The sequence below is a fragment of the Myxocyprinus asiaticus genome, chromosome 23, assembly GCF_019703515.2.
Source record: "Myxocyprinus asiaticus isolate MX2 ecotype Aquarium Trade chromosome 23, UBuf_Myxa_2, whole genome shotgun sequence".
Lineage (NCBI taxonomy): Eukaryota > Metazoa > Chordata > Actinopteri > Cypriniformes > Catostomidae > Myxocyprinus > Myxocyprinus asiaticus.
This window is the reverse complement of record NC_059366.1, coordinates 43,752,180-43,771,535: the sequence shown is the minus strand read 5'-3', so window position 1 is coordinate 43,771,535 and position 19,356 is coordinate 43,752,180. Positions and strand designations below refer to the sequence as shown.

The following is a 19,356-nucleotide window of genomic DNA, read 5'->3' as shown; positions in this document are numbered from 1 at the left end:
GTGATGTTTTTGTTTATTTCAATCAATTTTGTTATGTTTTCTGCCGAAACTGTTTCCCTGGGTTTACACTGCTGGTAATCTTTTTCTAACAGGCTTGAAATGGAAGATATGGAAATTAAACACAACTCCTCTCTGAAGCAGTTAATGAGGGAGTTCAATACCCAGATGGCTTTGAAGGAGAAGGAACTGGAAGGCTCCATAAAGGAGACCATTGGTATGTTTTAGAGAAACCCCTTTTTTTGGTCTCCCAGAACCCTCTTTTGGTTCTTACCATGGTAAGAATGGCAAATGTACTGTAGAAATATTATGGTTTTTTTGGACATGGTACCATGGTAATACTGGACACTACCATAATTGTAATACCATGGTAGTCTTTGAAGTGCCTTTAAGTGCAATCAATGTAAATACCATTGTCTATGAATATGGTCATCATGGAGTACCATGGTGCATATCAAAGTACCATGGTCGTACCATCTGATACCATTACTGTACCACAGGCTCATTTAAAAATGTAACTTTGAATAAAACTAAAAATATTGTTCATATTTTAAGATATTGAATAAAATGATGTGACAAGTTGTGGGAGGTCTGTCGGAACTGCATATTGTTGTTTCATAGTTTACATTAGCTGATTTACTGGGCTCAGTAAATATAGGCTAAATTATGAAATTCCATCTTTGATTTACCATATGTTTTCAAACCTGCCATGCAATTCATCCAATCTGGAAGTGGTTTGAAGGCAGTGATGTAGACTTGACCCTTATGTTCTCATACTCTACTTTCCTGTGTATTATGTCCACACAGAAAAGGCCCAAAGTGTTGAAGCTGAGCTAATAGACAGCCATCGAGAGGAAGTGAGTCAGCTTCAGAAAATAATCGCCCAGAAGGACGAAGACCTAAACAGAACGGTTCAGCGGTATGAGCAAGTCCTTCAGGTACTGTACTTCAAAATACTGTGAAATTGTAGCTTTTGCTTTTTCATGTGTGAATTATTGGACAAATGTATAGCAGATGCTTTAGATAATACAGCTCTGTAGTAAGGCTGAAATAAATGTAACATCCATAAACAAAACCTTCAAATTCTGTTCTGTCATGAGGAGTTTATAGTTTTGCTAAATTCCAGCACATAAAGTCAGTAACTTCATGTTTCAGCAAATAGTTTGTATCTCATCAGGAAACAATTATCTCAGTCAACAACCAACTCAAAACTTCCTTAGAGCTGTAGTGATTGATGCAGACCTTATGATGCTTAAATCCAGCTTTACTATCCTGACAAAGTATGCTAACTATTTGTGACTGGACTATTTCTGCAGATTATGGATCTGATTGTTTATATGTGGACAGTATTGTCCCTCATTAGGCATTATAGAAGAAGACTCACAGCTGTTATGTTGGCAAAGGGAGGTTGCACAAAGTACTGAATACAAGGGTGGCAATTATTGTCACACATATATTTGACAAAAATATTTGTTGAATGAAAGACCAAAAGGATAAACAATAAGGATATATTTTTCACAGCCTTCTTTTCTCATATTTACCAAGGGTGCCTATATTTTTGACCACAGCTTAATTTTTATACTCAAGTTTATTACCAGAAAATGAATACAGCATGGATGCATTGTGAAATGATAGTTCAGTGAGAAATGGCATGATTGCTCTGGGTTTGTCCTTTCTGTAGAGTCGTGAGGAGGAGATGGGCGGCCGTGTGTGGGAGGTGCAGAAGGAATTAGAGGAGCTCCAGCAGAGAAGTCTCAGTGACCCTCAGGTGCATCCACACACTTAACACATATTTTCCCTTATTAGAGCTTAATAATTGATAGCCATTAATCTCACATTTGTTGGTGCCAACATTGCTGAAATTTGCCTATAAATGAGAATTTGCAAATTAATGTATATTTTTCCTTTTGAAAATGTGTTGGATTCAGTTTTAATGCATTTTGTTCCTCTTATAAGGAAGGAATAAATAAAATAAAACAAACATTGTTTTGCTTAATGCCTGCAGCTGTCCACTGGTGGACTCTGTAACGCTAGTTCCATTAACGTTGTGTTTTTTTGTGGCGACATTTTTGCAAATTGATGTTAAGTGGTTCATTGCATGGGTTGCGCCAGTTCTAAGGTGAAATGTCCACTGAGTGGCACTAAAGGCGAGTAAAATTTTCTCCCAAACAGATTTAAAATCAACACAACCTACCTCCCTACCCTAAACCTTTAACCTATACCTAACCTATAATGTCATAAAAAATTAATGTGAGATGAAAAATTCAGTTGCTTAAGCAACCACGTGATTTTTTGGTGCTTCTATGACACTTTCGACTCGCATGTCGACTTGTCTTCAGGACTCGTTCCCGGTCCTTTGCATCGCAAGTGCAGCGCTGTATCAGCTGAGCTACCACGCAATTTGATTGTGTTAGAACAAGCTTGTGAAAGAAGTTGGTTGTGTAATGCAAATGTTAAAATGTATAGCTTTGCAAGTCATATATTAAAAGCATTTTCATGTCATAAGATAGCATTTTGTTGTTCACTTTCTTTACACTGAAAAAGAATGTAATGAACGCGAATGGTGACTGAGACTAACATTCTGGCTAACATCTCCTTTAGTGCTCCAGAGTAGAAAGAAAGTCATATGGATTCAAAACAACATGAAGATGACTAAATGATAGAATTGTAATTTTTAGGAACAGAGCAGAAACTGTTATGAACTCGTATTCTGCCGTCTTACTCATTATTTGTGTAAAAGGGAATCAGAGTCATCGTTGTAGTGCTTCTAGTGTTCATTTCACCTGGAAACTTCCTGATTTGTATAACAAGCCATTTAAAAATCGTTTAGCAAGAATGTAAGTACAGTAACATGATTCTGTGAGGCAAAGTTGTCATAGAAGCTTGAAAGGGAATACTTTTTAAGCTTCAATGATAATTAAATGCCGACATGCAAAGACAACACGGACACCTGCGCTAATATGTAAGTGTTATCAGTTAAAATAATCAAAATATTGATCAATAAAGATTATGAACATTATGAACTAACAATGAACTATTATATATATACCTAATGCATTTACTAATGTTAACAAATATACTCTTATTATAAAATGCTACCCAAATTTCTACTGGTTTATCATTTTAACCAGCCTATCACCCACCCCCTACCTGTACTGGTTCTTTTATTTTGTTCTTCTATTTTTATTTTGTCTTTAGAAATTCATAACAGAATGAAACAGTTGTACTATTAAATTAGTAACTGTAGAACTGTAAAAACTATTAACTGTTAACACATTCACTTTGGCAGTCCCAGCTGCAGTCTAACTCTGAATAGTCACTGAAGAGATGTTAAAGAAGCTATGTTATGGCCACAGTCTCAGTTGTAGTCTCACAGTCACACTCCAGAATAGGCCATAGGAATGAATCTCCTGAAAAGGTTTGGAATGTACCCCATGAGAAAGAGGCCTTTAACAGACATCCTCTGTTCTCAATTAACTCCTCCGAAAGCATCCTGAGCTCTTAGATTTATACCGCAGTACGGCTATTAGGCGAGAACTGCATGCTCGGAAAGAGGCAAAAAGTTGAGTGTTGTTCAGGATGGAAGTGTTCCACATGTGTGTTTGGTGCAGTTACAAAGCGCTCTCTCAGAGACGTGAAACGTGCAGTGCACCTCCCGCTGCGTTTTTTACACAATGATGTCACACAGTATTTTTTCATTCTTTAAGCTGTCGTGTTCAGGAGTAAACCAAACGTCTGATGGGGAGACTCAAAGAACTTTCTGCTCTATTCAGTTTAAAATGTTGTCATAGTTTCCTGTTTTTGTCGTCATACATGGGTGAATTTCATGAAAATATATTCAGGTCATGTTTCACCCCAAAAAAGAAGGAAAAAAAAAATTGCATAAAGAAAATAATGCCTATTTGTAGGATCATTAAGGTTTTATAGATTGTGACTTTGTTCCCCCAGTTTTCTTTTTTTCTTTTTTCTTTTTTTATGATTCTCATTAGATTCTCATTACTGTAATTGCAGTTGTTTTATCACTGTAGTATGGTTAAAAAGACTACTGTAATGCAATTAATTAAAATCAACAAAGGCAGTACAACAAATTCTACCATGTTATTTATTATTGATTTGTTATTGGTTATGTATGATTAATGTTTTTGACTATTGAAACAGCTGTGTAACCACTTGATTCTGCATGTTTTTCAGGGTCTTGATGAGCTAAAGGTTAGTTTTTAACCTTTTTTTAATTAACTTTTTTTTTTTACTCTAATGTCAGTTTGATGAAATTCTAATCAGCTTTTTAAGTTTCACAAAGACTGCTTTGTTAAATATATTTTTTTCCAACCAGGACACTGTGTACTTCCATATGTGTTGTGTTCAATTTCTGTTTGTTTACATTTTGAACTCTGGTCTTTCTCTCTTTTTCCAAACAGGTTCAGCTTGCTGAAAAGACAACCCTTCTGAGTGAGGCCAGGCTAAAAGAGCAGAAATACCAAGATAGGGTAAGTGTCCTCATAATTAAGGACACTAAAGCCAACGGCTTTCACTGTATCTGACAAATGACACACTGGGCTGGTTTGTCATTATTAGAATAGAATAGAAGCCTATATTTTGGTCACACATTATACATACATTTATGCATATATACAGTGAATTTTCACATATCCCAGCTAAGCTGGGGTCAGAGTGCAGGGTCAGCCATGATACGAGCAGATAGGGTCAAGGGCCTTGCTCAAGGGCCCAACAGTGGCATCTTGGCGGTGCTGGGGCTTGAACCCCTGACCTTCTGGTCAGTAACCCAGAGCCTCAACCGCTGAGCCACCACTTTATTTGCATTATCTGCATTATTGCAGCATTTTACGAGTTTAATTCATCTTCTCATTACACCTCTTAATACTAAGTTCTTCCTAGTCTCCACGTTTGAGCGCAATGGGAGAAAGGTGCCTCAGTTTGTTCCTGGCAGGGTACTCAGCCTAACAGACTCCATATGGTTAGGATTAGGGTGGGGGCGGGTTTGGGGCACCTTTGTACAATGGGCACTTTTGGGACTTGTCCTGCTCATTATTTCCGCATAACTCCATGTTTTTTCATCACTCTCACTTGTAAGTAAACTGCTGTCTGATAGCCAAGCAAATATAATGCGTTATAAACAGTACAGCAAAATCTTTTCACATTTTCCCATCGCACAGTATTAACCATCATACTGACCAGCCCTAGTACTGCTAACTGTAAACACACAATATGTTTGAGATGCTTTGCCCCGCCCCCAGCGTCACATCCTAACTGTGCGCTCCCAGAGCTCTGTTTCCCCTCAAGCTGTGTTAAACAAAAATGAGATTAAGTTTATTACACCACACATCTGTTTACTCTTACTAAAACTGTACCAATAATTACAGCAGCGCTCATGCTGTTTCTCTCACCCCACACGAATGTGAACTCACTCAGGGAGGTGTACACAGTGGACATGACTTTATTTTTATAACCCTTATTTGCCCTGGGCCATACATTGTTTTTAAGGCATTGTTCACCCAAAAATGCATTCTGTCATCATTTACTCCCATGTTGTTTCATGATGTCTCTCTCTCTTCTGTGGACCAAAGAAGAAGATGTCAGACAGAATGAGAGCCTCAGTCACTATTCACTTTCATTGCATGGAAAAAGAATGTCATGAAAGTGAATGGTGACTGAGATTAACATTCTGCCTAACATCTCCTTTAGTGCTCCAGAGTAGAAAGAAAGTCATACGGGCTCAGAACAACAAAATGAGTGCAAGTGGAAAGATAAAATGTCCAAACAAGAGGTACCTTCTGGATTGATGAAACTAATGGCTACTACCTGCAGCTCGCACTGACAGTTCACAGATAAATGGTGCAACATCAAACGGCAAGGGTGAACACAAGGTGGTGTTCAGCCAGCAGAGAGATCAAGAGTCACGGCTGCCCGGTCACAGTCCAGCACGCACAATGTGCTAAAATTCTCTTGAAATAAATCCAAGAATGTTCATACTAGAGATGTGTGTAGTATGAGATGGAGAAAAACACAGACTCAAAGTAGCAAAACAGAAAATAACAAACTTTCAGTATCCAGGACAATGGGTGTCAGTATAGAGTCCAAAATCTCAAATACTACTGGGACTGACGAGACAAGTAAGAGCCAGCTAAAATCTTACTGAGTGCACCTTTAAACTATGAAAATCCACTATTAAAATAGAAATTATGACATTTTTTTAAACTATGATAAGCTAAACACAGAGTAAAATAAACAAACCATTTCAATATTTATTTTGTGAAAATAAGTTCTAGCAATTACATTTTAATTAATTGTCCCACAGTTGTGGCGTCATTTCCAACCATTTTGCCTCTAATAAAGTTTTGTAAAGTTAGTGTACTTTGCCCTACCAAGGCCCTGTCCCAAATGGCACACTTGATGTGGACTTGCGGTCTCGCAGCCTTCATTTGCGAGTTCCTGCGAAGTCCAAAAGAATGTAGGGTGTCCCATTTGACATTTTAGCACTCGGAGAGATGCTCAGGAGCACCCCATTGCACCTTCAATGCACCCTTCAGCTGAGACCACATCAGTACGAGCTTCACAACGGACTACTACTCAACAGTCCCCACTGCTGATCCTCAGGACCAAAAATGTTTTAAGGCTTTCCTTCCTAAAAGTCCACTGTGCTAAAAGTGCCCTAAGTTGAAGAAACGCTCTGTTATGTATGTAACCTCAGTTTTATGCTGTATTTTAAAGAATAATTACATTTTTCAGATCTACGCTCTGGAGGACAAGATAAGACGCTCCCATAAAAATGCAGTGGTGACTCACCTGGGAAGCACATATAGAGGTATACAATCTTAAACAATTTCTATATTGGTAGCTTTAGAATAATTTATCACATAGCTTGGGGCAAGTAGAACAATGTGTCTAAGCTCAGCTGTTTTCCAGGTGTCATTTACTGTCTTATTTGTCCATTCAAAATATGAATTTGTGGGTTTTAGCAGCATAGTGACTGTAAAATGATTGTCAAGTATACCTTCCCCTGTGCTTTACCTCCCAAAGGTTAATGAATGATGTGGCACAGTGACTTTTGGCAGACAAATCTCACCTTCATTCTCAATAGCTCAGAGCGATCCGTCACTGCGGTCTCCGCAGGAGAGCTACACTTTAACACCCTGCAATCAATCACACACATATGCACGGTTGAGGGACCTTAAACAGATGGACAGTGAGAGAGAGGCTGGTGTTTTAGAGGGGGTCTGCTGTGGACTAAAGCTCTACAGCCCTTCCCTGTTGGTGTAATAAAGAGCTCATCTCTGAATCTAATGGTTTTCACAGACCGTGTTTCTACATAGTTCCCTCGCAATGACCCACATTCAGACAGCCGTCTCAAAAACCTCAAATCTGCATTGTCTTTTAAACCCTGTTTGTCCCAGGTCGTATTTTTAATGAAAGGTTATGAAAAAGAAAAATTTGTTTTTATTATAATAACGTGCACTGATGAATCGTGCACATTGATACTTTTGACGTATTTTTAAAATCAACATTAATCTTGACTCATCTGCAATCTTGAATCATTTTTTTCATTGAGTTTTGCGTTATCTGAGAAAGATTCATGCAATGCTGAAAAGGCCAAAGTATACTTCAGTTTTCCGTGTGCCAGTACGGCTCGTGTACTGTTCGCGTGCCGCCAAGTTTTTCAAGACAGGTGGACAGTGCCCGTCTTTGCACGTTGTCGGCGCATGCGCCTGCCGTTGACTGTGCTAAAGAGTATGACAAAGCAGAAGTACTGCACACGTGTTTGTTTGAGCTTGCGGTTGGAAGAGTATACTTTGATAAGCTGAGCGCTCGACCTTGCGCAAGACGGAACAGCACGTGGAAAAACGAAGCACACTGTACAATTTTGGACATGGTTTTCTTAAATCTTAAGATTTCTTCTGCAATCTTTGATCACTTAGCGTGTCATTCTCACTGACAGCTGATTTCAGTAATTGCCTTCGTGATGAATCTAAGCTTCCGGGGACATTCTGATAAAAGTCTGTAATTTGGGGTCGCAGTCCTGCTGAATGTGTGCTCCTATGACGGCTGTCTAATGAAGAACCAATTTCACGTTATTTTAATTTTGCCGTCTATGAGCGCGTTTACATATACAATCTTACACCAACTTTGTTTAATAAGCCGACAATGTGTGATGTCACATAAATGCCTTAAACGGCTAACAAACGAAAACGGTCTGTTTACGTTTTCACGTCAAAAGCAGAGAATTACCTGATGATTTCAAATCAAATGTAAATGCGGGTTCCTTAAGCTGTCAGATTTTTTGAATAAGCTGTTCAGTAGTAGTTATCAGCTTATATTTGTGCATGTAAATGTGCTTAATGAGGATGTCAGACCATGACACCATTGATCGCCCTGTCAGCGCTAAATTGTATATTGTACAGTCTGACATTAAAAAAAAGACCAATGACAGAATACCTTGGCTTTTCCGCAATATCTCACAGGGGTCTTATCGTAAAATCTGTGTTGGGAGTGTGCCTATATGATGCCTTAAAAAGCCATTTAGCTATGCAGCTCACTAGGTTTTGCAAATGAGCTTCTGTCTTGCTTGCATGGACAGCACAGAAGCATAATTGAGATGTGTTTGTATTACAACAGTCGTTTTGCCTCATTAAAGCTGTGACTGATTGGCAGTTTGCAGAAGGAGCCGTGTTTCTATCTGGAAAGTCAATTTAACCTCTCCTGATGACAAGGGGTGGCTGAATGTCCTGTAACAGACTGCTTGATAGGGCGATCTGGAATTAAAGGTGCCGCTGAAACCCAAACAATCCTTTGACCAGGAAGCATGGAGAAATGAGGGGCTAATAAATAACCCAACCTGTCTGACTGACCCCGGGACAGCCCAGCTGGCCCAACAGGGACGTAACACGACCCATACCGGTCTCATCTCCAAAACAACACTATATTTTATCCATATCGAGGTTAATGACAGCCTTTAAATATGTTAGCACATGCCTAAACTGTTGACCAGTTTATGACAAAATCCACGAGTCAGACACTGGTCACCCATATAGGCTAATTTATATTTACTGGGTGAACAGGCTTAGTTTAGTTTGCCTAAAAATTTATGACGAAATGCACCATTTGGTGATCGTTTGATGATATTTCTTCACGCACATCCCTGAAATTCTTGACCTAAGAGAACCCGGCTAATCGAAGAGCATTGATGATTGGTTAAATTAATTGTGGGTGTGGTTTGGATGTGACGTTTTTTTATTGATTTGCCTTTAAAGAATATTCCTTGTTCAAGCAAGTTAAGTATTCGACAGCATTTGTGGTATAATATTGATTACCACAAAAATTACTTTCTCGTGAGGTGCTTACAATGGAAGTGAATGGGGCTAATCACATACTGTCAGATATACAGTATGTTCAGTGGCAGAGGTCTAAAGTTATGTTTAGGGTGAGTATGAATTTCTAAAGCAGTTTTTTTTGGGGGTGTTTCTTCTGAAAGAGTAATGAGTGTTTATGGGAGAGCTCAGCAGTCAGAAGGTTAAACAGACTTCATAAAATACTGGAGCTTTAATGGACAGGCCACACAGATAAACTGCAGAACAGAGAAGATAAATGGATGAGATTTGTTTGTGTGTGAGGGTTTAGGGAGCTGAAACCAGATGGTTTGTTTAGTTGTACACTACAGGTCAAAAGTTTTGAAACACTTGACTGAAATGTTTCTCATGATCTTAAAAATCTTTTGATCTGAAGGCGTATGCTTAAATGTTTGAAATTAGTTTTGTAGACAAAAATATAATTGTGCCAATAAATTAATTTATTTCATTATAAAACTAAAATTTAATAAAAAAAAAAAAAGTTTTTGAAATTGATGACTCGGACCAAATAATAAAGAAAAGCAGCCAATAATTGCCCAACATAGATGGGAACTCCTTCAATACTGTTTAAAAATCATCCCAGGGTGATACCTCAAGAAGTTGGTTGAGAAAATGTCAAGAGTACATGTCTGCAAATTCTAGGCAAAGGGAGACTACTTTGAAGATGATCAAATATAACACAGTTTTGATTTATTTTGAATTTTGTTTAGTCACAACATAATTCCCATAGTTTCATTTATGTTATTCCATAGTTTTGATGACTTTACTATTATTCTAAAATGTGAAAAAAATTATAATAATGAATGAGTGTTCCAAAACTTTTGACCGGTAGTGTATGTCTTCAAAGGAAAAACTGTTGTGAATTATTTTGAAGGATATTTAGAGTGTCTTATGAGGAGAGAGGATGACTAGATCTCCGTTCCAAAACCATTTCCATAGACACCATTTCACGGCATCATAGGTGCCCAACGTGAAGTCTTTTTCAAAAGGTGAGCAGCATAAAGGACCATTCACACTCAATGCGCTGATGCTTTATTTAAAAAAAAAAAAAACGTACTGAGATGCCTGCTTTCTGTTCTATTTGCTGTGCTGCATTCACCTTTTTTTAACACAAGAGCACGTTTGGTCTGAACGCCCCCTAAGTATACTGTCTTCTAAGACACATTTCTACAGGCTTTTTGATTAGGCAATCCCAGAATGTGTTGCAACAAGCTCTGTGAAAAAAAATCTTCCAAGATGGAGAGATATGTTGGTTATAAATCTAGGTATTTCATTCAATACATAAAAGAATTAAAGGGTTAGTTCACCTAAAAATGAAAATTATCTCATCATTTACTCACCCTCATGATATCCCAGGTGTGTATGACTTTCTATCTTTACCAGAACACATTTTCTTTTATTTATTTTTTTCACCCAATTTGGAATGCCCAATTCCCTATGTGCATTTAAGTCCTCGTGGTCTTGTAGTGATTCGCCTCACTCCGGGTGGCGGAGGACAAATCTCAGCTGCCTCCACATCTGAGACCACCAACCCGCTCATCTTATCACGTGGCTTGTTGAGGCTTCACGCCATCCATCGCAGCAACCACGCTCAACTCACCACGTGCCCCACCGAGAACGAACCACATTATAGCGACCACGAGGAGGTTACCCCATGTGACTCTACCCTCCCTAGCAACCGGGCCAATTTGGTTGCTTAGGAGACCTGGCTGGAGTCACTCAGCACTCCCTGGGATTCAAACTAGCGAACTAGCGAACTCCAGGGGTGGTAGCCAGCGTCTTTTACCACTGAGTTACCCAGGCCCCCACCAGAACACATTTGAAGAAAAATAGAAAAATATCTCAGCTCAGTAGCCTGTTACATTGGTGCCGAAGCCCGGAAAGGAGGAGGCGAGAACCAGACGAAGAATCAAAGTAATATTTAATTAAACAAAAACACACAAACATAAACACATACAGGGCAGCTGCCTGTAGCTCTCTCTCTCTCCCGAACTGCAGCCTCCGGCGGCCTTTATCCCTCTCGTCAGCTTGATTAGCCTGATTAGGGGCCGGGCGTGCGTCATCATGGCCTGGCCCCGCCCTCCTCCTTGCCACAGTCCTTAAAATGCTTCAGACTTTGAAGCAGGAATAATCATAGACAATTAGCATAAACGTCATCGATACGACTCCAGCTTTTAAATTAATGCCTTCTAATGTTACACGATCACTTTTGGTGCAAAAACAAATATTTAAGTATTTTTTTACTATAATCCAATGCTTCCGGTAAGCTTCACGAGAGGGTAGAGTCCAAGCAGTCTCTCATGTGACGTATCCACGTTGCCACGATACAGAAGTAATCTCATGTTCTCCACTCGGTTGAGACATCCAGGATGAGCACCCAAACGCACCATTGTGAGTAAACAATCAGATTCAAATACAGATCTGAACCAAAACCAATGAAGCTTCTGTACAGCATTCATCCTACTCACTTGTAAACAGCGCTGCTCTTCTATGTGTGTCGCACCTGCGTCAGTTCTCACATGTATCACGTGCCAACGCGATTACGTCACACGCGCATACTTAATGCAGTACTTAAATCTTGATCTTTTTTCGCACCGAAAGCGATCGTGTCACTTTAAAAGACATTAATTTAACCACTGGAGTCGTATCGATGACGTTTATGCTGACTGTCTGTGATTTTTGAGCTTCAAAAGAGAGTTCACCATACATTGCAAGCTTAGCAACATGCTTACATGCATATCACACTATACCAATTATAATGGATTATAACAGAGTTTATTTTGCATTAATAACCAGCTGATTGGACATTAACCTTTACTTACTGTACTTAACACCCTTCATAACATGTATCAACCAGTCAGAACCAAATAATCTTAATGTAATGTATTTTAAATAATCTCATAACTGCACAAAATGTATGTCAATAAAATATATTAATATTTATCAGAATTTATATCAATATTTCTTATGTTTTTGATGTTACATTACCTTCTAAGTCACTTTCAGAGAGGTTTTCAGTTGGCACTCGATTTGGATTTGTCAAATACACTGCTGTGTTTCCAATATTTGTTTACAAGCGTGTAGTTCTCCTTAAGCAACTATTTTAGTAGAATGGAATGCAAAACTGAGTGATGGAAAAACATACTAAATATATACAAAATCACAATCTTCCCCAAAACATATAAACATAGGTGTAATTTCTTAAGTATGACGAAGTGAGGCGTAGAGGTTGAGCTGTGCTAAACAGTAATGTGATGTTCTGTTCCTCTCGTAGGAATTTGACGTCATGTTTTCCATGGTAATACTTGCTGTCAACAGTGGGAAAACCTGCCCACCCATCGCTGACTTTATGACACGCGGTTTTAAAATAACTCAGGCTAGTTTTTGTTCATTCGCAGACACAACTTCTCCTGTTACGTTTCTCCTCGCACATTCTTATCCATTAAAAAAGGGTGGAAAACGGAAAGGCCCCTACCTAGATTGAGCTAAAGCTTCTTGTGTTTAGCCACAATGCTGTCATTATACTTTTCCAGTGGCACTGTGACCTGGCACCACTAACTAGTGTGACTGGAAGTGAGGCACGTCTATTGCATCTGATTTACGGACTGATTATTGGCATTCAGTGGTTGCTGGTGTGCATTAAAGTGAATACGTGTATGAATGCGTGCTTTTTTTATGTAACAAACGCCATATAAAGTTCTCTACAAATGAATATATCATGGCAAACATGTTGGTAAGATTAACATCCAGGCAGGCAATGTATTAAATGATGAACCGTTTCCACACTAAAGGAGTTAAAGAAATAGTTCACCCAAAAATGAAAATTATCCCATTATTTACTCACCTTAATGCCACCATGGATGTGTATGACTTTCTTTCTTCTGCAGAACACAAATTTTGATTTCTAGAAGAATATTTCAGTTCTGTAGGTCCAAACAATGCAAGTGAATGGGTGCCAAAATGTTGACGCTCCAAAAAACCAATAATTTCAGACTCCAGTGGTTTAATCCATGTCTTCAGAAGTAATATGACAGGTGTGTGTGAGAAACATCAATATTTAAGTCCTTTTTTTGCTTTAAACTCTTCTCCCCACACAGTAGGGGGCGATATGCATGAAGAATGTGAATCACCAAAAACATAAGAAGAAGAGTGTGCAAGTAAAAGTGGAGATTGACTTAAATATCAACCTGTTTCTCACCCACGCTAATCATATCACTTCTGAAGACATGGATTAAACCACTGGAGTCTTATGGAGTACTTTCATGCAGACATATGTGATTTTTTTGAGCTTCAAATTTTGGCACCCATTCACTTGCATTGTATGGACCTACAGAGCTGAAATATTCTTCTAAAAATCTTCATTTGTGTTTTGCTGAAGAGAGAAAGTCACACACATCTGGGATGGCATGAGGGTGAGTAAATGATGAGAGAATTTTTATTTTTGGATGAACTTTGCCTTTAATGCAGCACTCTGAGGCACCTCCTCCATTGATTTGCATTCAAACAGCCGTTATTGACCGTTCCAGGATGCAGTGGTTGACATATCTCAACCAGCTGAATACTATAAACTTGTGCATTTCTATGCTAGTAACAACCTTGCAACCAACCAGAACACTATAGTAACAACATTACAATGCCCTGGCAACCACCCACAACACCCTAGCATTGTTTCGGTGACTTTTTGCTCAGAAGCACAACTCGCATTTTCAGAAAATGTAAAAACGTAGTTGGATATCTAGCTGTTCATGCAAAGCACACACATTGTCACTCATGTAATATCTTTTTGTACATCCTGGTTGGTGTCGAGTGTATGGAGGGTAAATGAAGTTTTGTGTTTCTATAAGCTCATCATCTGGATGCTCTGGTTCTAATTATGGGTCTGAAAGAGCTTATGTGATTTTCTGCAGAGCTGGAGTGAACCAGACAGCAGCCAAGCTTTTTTACAAGCTGTGCGTTCAGATCAGCGACTGTTTCCTCTTACACCATGTTTAATGTCATATATGCAGCAGCCCTACTCATTGTACACTGTGCCAGTGGCTAAGTTATAACTGCTGTCTGTTTGTCCCTACAGATATGTCACACAACAGTGCAGACCCCTTCTCTGAACCCACTGAATTTGAGTATCTCAGAAAGGTCATGTTTGAATACATGATGGGAAGAGAGACGAAGGTACATTTTGGGGTTATTTTTACTCTCTACTATGATTTCATTAGGGGAAAGACTATTCGGATCCTTCCTGTTACTATGACTTAAAAAAATATTATGTTTGTGTTGTAATTTAAGTATTTCCATAAAAGGATATTCCAGATTTTCAGAAACGTACTCTGGCCAATGCACTTAATTAATTATTGATTTGTTAATTTATTATGTATTAATTATTATAATACAGTTTCCATATCTAGGAATTGTGAGTTTAATATTTTATCCAATATATTAATGGGACATGAAAATTTATTGAATTAAAAGAATGACCCATTTGCTGTTAAAAAAAAAAATTATGAGAATCATGTTCTCTTATAGACATTTAATATAAAAATTGCTTTTTATATTTAATCAGATTGTTTTTCCCCACATTATTTAAAGGAATGTGCTGGTTTCAATATTAACCTAAGCATGACAGCAGTTGTGGCATAATGTTGATTACCACAAAGATTTTTTAGACTCGCCCCTCGTTTATTAAAATAAATTGAAAAATGGTAAGAGCAAGGTACTTACAATGGAAGTGAATGGGGCCAGTCGATACACTCTAAAATACATTCAGTTTCAAAACTATAGCAACAAGACATAAACATTAAATGTGTTTACATGATTTTAGTGTGATAAAATCGCTTGCAAAACTTATCTGTGTAAAGTTATAACCAATACGGGGTTTATTGAATTAATATTGGATATAGCTGTACACAGATAAGATTTAATCACACTAAAATCATGTCACTTTCATTGTAAGTGCTTTACTGTAACCGCAACTTTTACTTTTTTGTAAATAAATGAGGGACTAGTCTAAATCATGTTTTGTGGTAATCAACATTATGCCACAAATGCTGTTAATTGGGCTTCACTTGTATTGAACCTGGAACAGTTTTTCACAACATAACCAAGACTTTTGTAATAGGAGGGATGCAGTAAATAAGTGTGACGGGAGTCCGGATGGAAGCCTATAAAAATATTAATTCCCATGTAAATTCCCAACAGCTTTTTAAAATCCCACAAACATGCTATTAGTGTCCGTTTAGCAGGACCTAATGACCGAATCTTATCCGTTTAGCAGGGGCTAATTAACAGCCCATTTGTCACCACCCTGAAGCCAGCAGGATTCCCCTTCGTTGCTAATAAACAGTCGGCCCTTATGACATCACAACAGGCCTCCCTGTCAGAGAGGATGTCCTGTGGGCAACCAAGCAGCTCATTCTCATCACATGACCCAGTTGCGCCTGCCTTTTTAAGAGAGTTGCTCACGTTAAACGACTGAGCTGGTTCTGATTAGCGCTCCATTTAAACGCTGGCAGATCTGTCTCGGGCTGATTATGCAGCATGCTGCAGATAATGAGCGTTTTGTCTTTGCTCGAGATGTAATTGCTCGCGGAACAGCGTGTTGCAGCAACTAGGTCTATTTTCTGTGAAATGCTTTTGTTTTGGTAGAGATATGACTAGAACATGTATAGAAAGGGGGGGAAAAATCCCCATACACAAGTATCTACTCCTCTGGTTGCTTGGCTATGTGGCTTTCCTAATAAACAGTTAACCCCACCCTACAATATGGGACTCATTTAGTTATATAAAAACATGCATGGAAAAACTCAGTAACATTTCCCTGGATTGAAGAAATGTAATAATTTAATGGTATGCCATGTGTGTCTGGAGTTGAATGGTTGTAATACTCTAGGTGATGGAGATGTATCAGTGGGAAAATAAAGTTACAATTTGGGGTTTCTCTTACACACAAATAAATAATGCAGCATAATACAGATTTTCAGTGTGTAACATTCTAATTAAAGGTCAACTGATATTGGATTTTGGCATTACTGATAACTAAGGTGGTGGAAAAAGCCAATAATTGATTAGTTAGCTGATAGTTTTAAAAATCGATTTTATTAAATGTGTTTTCTTTTTTAAGCAAATTTGATCATAGTCTTTCCTTTCTATGATGGGCAAAGACATAGAGGCTATTTGAGTCCAAATTGAATGAAACCCAGATGCAGTTTTATTGTTCAACCACAAGATTTTGTGCAAAATGCTGGACTTTTAGCTATAAACAAAACCAAAACACACCAGGACTCTTATTTTGAAATGTCTGTGCTCCCAGATCACATAAAAAAATGAGGGAAACAAAACATCCACTCTTTCAATAATCTTAAGTGTATTACAATTAGAACTATCGATTTAACGCATTAATTCGGTGCGATTAATTATATAAAAAAAACACGTTAAAAAGTTAACGCAATTAATCATGTCCCTAGACCATAATAAGAAATGTTCCTGCCAATGGAGCAAATCACGTTTGAAGTACCACCTGTTTTCAGCGGGGGGCAGTAAGCGAAACTCCAGCATATAGGCAACGTGCAACATAGCTGGACCGAGCGCAACTCTGAACGCAGGGATCTCGAAACATTGGGTGTTTCTCAATTCTAATAATGCAAAGAACGGACTTGTGATCTTATGAAGACCAGTCTTACCAAGTTACCTTGGAAGAACGAACTCGGAAGTACAGGAGGACGCAGAGCTCATCTATTGCGAGCTTTGAGATGTGCTGCGATCTTCCTGTTGCGCAATTAACCATCACAGCACATTTTAATCCAGTGGGAGAACTACTGGCATTATCACACCAGTGACAACATTAATATCATCATACCAGTGAGGTTTTCCAGGACTAGTGACACATTAAATAAATAAAGTCTGTGTGTTTTTTACTATATTAAAATGATGGCCAAAAAAATAAAAAAATGTTGACGGAGTAAAAGGACTCTCAAAAGCCGTCAGACTTTCATGACCTTACAGCGGAAAACTCTTGAGGAAAAAAACAACAAAACGATAAATGTCCTTCGTCTGCCACCATAGTACCGAGTTCTTGCCCACAAGTCACCATCCGATGCATCCTCGAAATCAAGGCCACATCCGGGTCATTTCCTGCATCTTCAGTACTTGCGTTCTTGAGGATTGTATTTGAACTTCGGCAGTGGATGATGACATAGAACGAGTCCACGATAACGTAAGAACATAAAAGAACGCACATTTCCTAAGTTTCAGTCTACTTTCAAACAGCGACCTATAAAAACTGTTTATGATGCAACACAACAACAAGGGGGAGGCGCTTCAAAAGTGTCCATCTGACGCAGGTGTACTGTACATTGGTGTGTCCTTTCTTGGGCAGATTGACATTTATTTGTTCAATAAAGAAAATTAAAAATATATTTCCTTCCAAAGCCACTTTTCATATTGTTTTATCAATGCTTTACTCGTCTGCACACTAATGTATTTCATTGTAATTATATGAATTATTATTTTTATAAAAATCATTATATTTATAATTATTTAAATATAACTATTTATAACTAGGCTATTTAATCAATATATATAAAATTATTGTTGTTTAAGGGCCTTCCTCAGCAAATATTTATATATGCGATTAAGTGTGATTAATTCGATGAATTGATTGATATATCATGTAATTAATTTGTTTAAAAATTTGAATCGATTGAGAGCCCTAATTACAATATGAACACTATAAAGTAAGCATCGTCATATAACTAATTTGAGCAGTAATTCATCAACAGTAGATCATCAACGATTGCTCGTCATAAATGTCCGGTATTCCGGTAATATGATATTATTAAAACAGACTATTTTTTCTCTATGGAAATCAACATGAACTCAACTATCAATAATGGCTCAATAAATAAACATTCAATAATGTCCATGCTTCTTATGTGTCTTTTCTATAACATCATCTTGTTTTAGTAATCAAGCATTAGTCCATAAACAGTGACTTGAAATGTAAGCATTCACCAGATTAAGTTTTTGTATTTATAGTTGATTGTAACACATTCATGGAAAGGAGGAGGCGAGAACCGGCTTGATAATATAAATAATATTTAATTAAATAAAAAGACACACAAACACATACAGGGCAGCTGCCCATAATTCTCTCTCTCTCTCTCTCTCGTCTTCGGTCGCCTTTATCCCTCGCTCGTCTCATCAGGCTGATTGGGGTCCGGGCGTCCGTCATTACGCCCGGCCCCGCCCTCCTCTGCGCTACATTGATATTTTTACCAGATTCCTTTTTTGATTCTTATTCACTAGGTTTGAAGTAGCAGATACAATCTACATGTTTATGGGGCACGCTTCCGCCTACTCGCATTTTACTGTGCATGCATGCCCTCGCTTCAAATTAGAACACTTGATTATCTAATCAAAATAACAGTATGCATTAAAGTAAGGATATAAATATGGATGAATATTGTCAATGAAGACAGATTTAGAAAGCAAATCACCACAAGGTGTCATTGATTGTTTATTTTTCACAACCAGAGGCTGTCATACTCCAGAACCCGCCAAAGCCGCCCACGTGGGGAAAAAAAAAAATTACGAACTATCGCTGATCATTTCTGCCAAAAATGTATAGTTTCAAAAGTATGTATCGTCACCGATTAATCGGCAAAACCGATATATCGGTCGACCTCTAGTTCTCATGAATAGCGCACTCAAAACACCTTAGCAACCACATAGCAACACCCTAGTATAGAGGTGGAGAGTTTTGCACAGGCACACACCACACATATCTAGTCTAAAAACATAATTTCTATTTTAATTTCTTATTTATTTTTTTTGTTTTGCAGACAATGGCCAAAGTTATAACATCCATGCTGAAGTTTCCACCTGACCAGGCGCAGAAGGTTCTAGAGCGCGAGGATTCCCACGTCATGGTGAGTGCAGTATTTGTGTAGCTCTATGGCTATGTTCACACAGGCAGAAAAAAAAAAAAAATTTTTTTGGGCCAATC

General features: G+C 38.2%; 1 protein-coding gene across 7 annotated transcripts in view; it reads left to right on the top strand.

Moving 5' to 3' along the window:
• The window catches only part of LOC127413729 (golgin subfamily A member 4-like), a 63,360-nt gene that overhangs the window by 40,857 nt on the left and 3,147 nt on the right, over positions 1 to 19,356 (top strand). For all 7 annotated transcript variants that reach the window (XM_051651109.1, XM_051651111.1, XM_051651107.1 and 4 more), the window contains 8 exons: positions 93 to 214; positions 805 to 935; positions 1,679 to 1,765; positions 4,189 to 4,206; positions 4,416 to 4,484; positions 6,745 to 6,820; positions 14,431 to 14,528; positions 19,193 to 19,279. In XM_051651109.1, the coding sequence (XP_051507069.1) occupies positions 93 to 214; positions 805 to 935; positions 1,679 to 1,765; positions 4,189 to 4,206; positions 4,416 to 4,484; positions 6,745 to 6,820; positions 14,431 to 14,528; positions 19,193 to 19,279 (688 nt within the window). The remainder of the gene's footprint in view (positions 1 to 92; positions 215 to 804; positions 936 to 1,678; positions 1,766 to 4,188; positions 4,207 to 4,415; positions 4,485 to 6,744; positions 6,821 to 14,430; positions 14,529 to 19,192; positions 19,280 to 19,356) is intronic.